The sequence below is a fragment of the Micropterus dolomieu genome, linkage group LG07 (genome assembly GCF_021292245.1).
Source record: "Micropterus dolomieu isolate WLL.071019.BEF.003 ecotype Adirondacks linkage group LG07, ASM2129224v1, whole genome shotgun sequence".
NCBI lineage: Eukaryota > Metazoa > Chordata > Actinopteri > Centrarchiformes > Centrarchidae > Micropterus > Micropterus dolomieu.
The window spans coordinates 31546815-31548018 of record NC_060156.1 but is presented as its reverse complement, the minus strand read 5'-3'; the positions used below and the strand labels follow the sequence as shown (position 1 = coordinate 31548018).

The window sequence follows — 1204 nt, the reverse complement described above, 5'->3', positions numbered from 1 at the left end:
TGGGCCCGTCCTGGGGATGGGCGGGGTTGTCGCTGACTCTGGGGTGCTGCCGGTGCTAGAGGGGCTCTTGCTATAAGCCCTGGGCTGGAGGGACCTGGTGTCCTCCTGCTTAGGGGGGTGGGGGATGGGACTGAATAAATGATGGGGCCAGTCAGGAATCTGATCTTCTAGCCTCCCTATGACCTCCTTCACCTTTCCTCCTTAGGACTCTGGGGGGCGGGCAGCCTGCAGGGCGTTTGGGGGGTGGGGCTGCTTTATTGCGGCCTCGCACTTCTTCCTCCCTCACCGCCTGCCCCTCAATTTTAATTACACATTAGACACAGAGGGCTTGGGGTGTGGGAGGGGTACGATGGGAGGCTCCACTACCTGACAGTTGTGGGGTGCCTGTGTCACAACTACCCTCCAATTTTAGTTGCACCTTAGTTACCACACACCTTATCTTTACTCCACAATACAACACTTCACAATCCATGACATGCATCCAACACAAAACAATACATTTACAGAGGCAGGCAGAGGGGTTGAAGGAGTGGGGGAGATTCTCATTGGCCTCGTGTCCTACCCCTGGAGCCCCGGGCGTCGGGGGTGCTGTGGGGTTGGTGACGGCCTTGCCTGATCTGGGGTGGACTGGGGGGGGTCGGGGCTCCCCTGGCGTGGGGGCCCGCCCTTGACCTAGGGTTCCGGGGACTCGGGCTTGTGGCCTTTGCTCATTTCTGGGTGGGTGGTGTGTCCCTGGGCCTGGGGGCCTGTTGTCTCCTCTCCTCGCCTGGGCCCTCTTTGGCAGAGGTGAGGCTCCCGCTGCTTCCCCCTGCCAGCTCTCTCACGGTGGGGGCATTCGGGAGTCTCTGGGGTGCATGGCCGGTGTTGTCGGGGTAGGTTTTGGTGCTCCTCCTTGGGGGTGCTTGACTGGGGGGGGCTGGCCCCCTGTCCGGGGATGAGATCGGCCTCGGGGGCTGCTGTCACTGCCTGCACTGTAGGGAGGGATGCCTCTGGCTGGGCTGGGGGACCGTTGGCCTGGTTCTTCCGCGTTATCGCTCCCTGGCGGTAGGGAGCTTCCCAGCACGGCTTTCTACTGTTCTTCCTTGGGGCGGGGTACAGCTTCCCCCTGGACATGCGGTCTGGGGTCCTTTGCGCTTTGGGGGGTCGCAGGGTGTCCTGGCTTCTGGGGGTGGGGGTCTCTGCACGGGTTGATCCAATTGCGGGT

General features: G+C 62.1%; 1 protein-coding gene across 1 annotated transcript in view; it reads right to left on the bottom strand.

Moving 5' to 3' along the window:
• LOC123973343 (proline-rich receptor-like protein kinase PERK10) overlaps window positions 1–1204 on the bottom strand; it is a gene marked incomplete at its 5' end in the record, with an annotated part of 3691 nt that overhangs the window by 1634 nt on the left and 853 nt on the right. The window contains one exon of the mRNA XM_046053281.1: window positions 311–366. Coding sequence (XP_045909237.1) covers window positions 311–366 — 56 coding nt within the window. The remainder of the gene's footprint in view (window positions 1–310; window positions 367–1204) is intronic.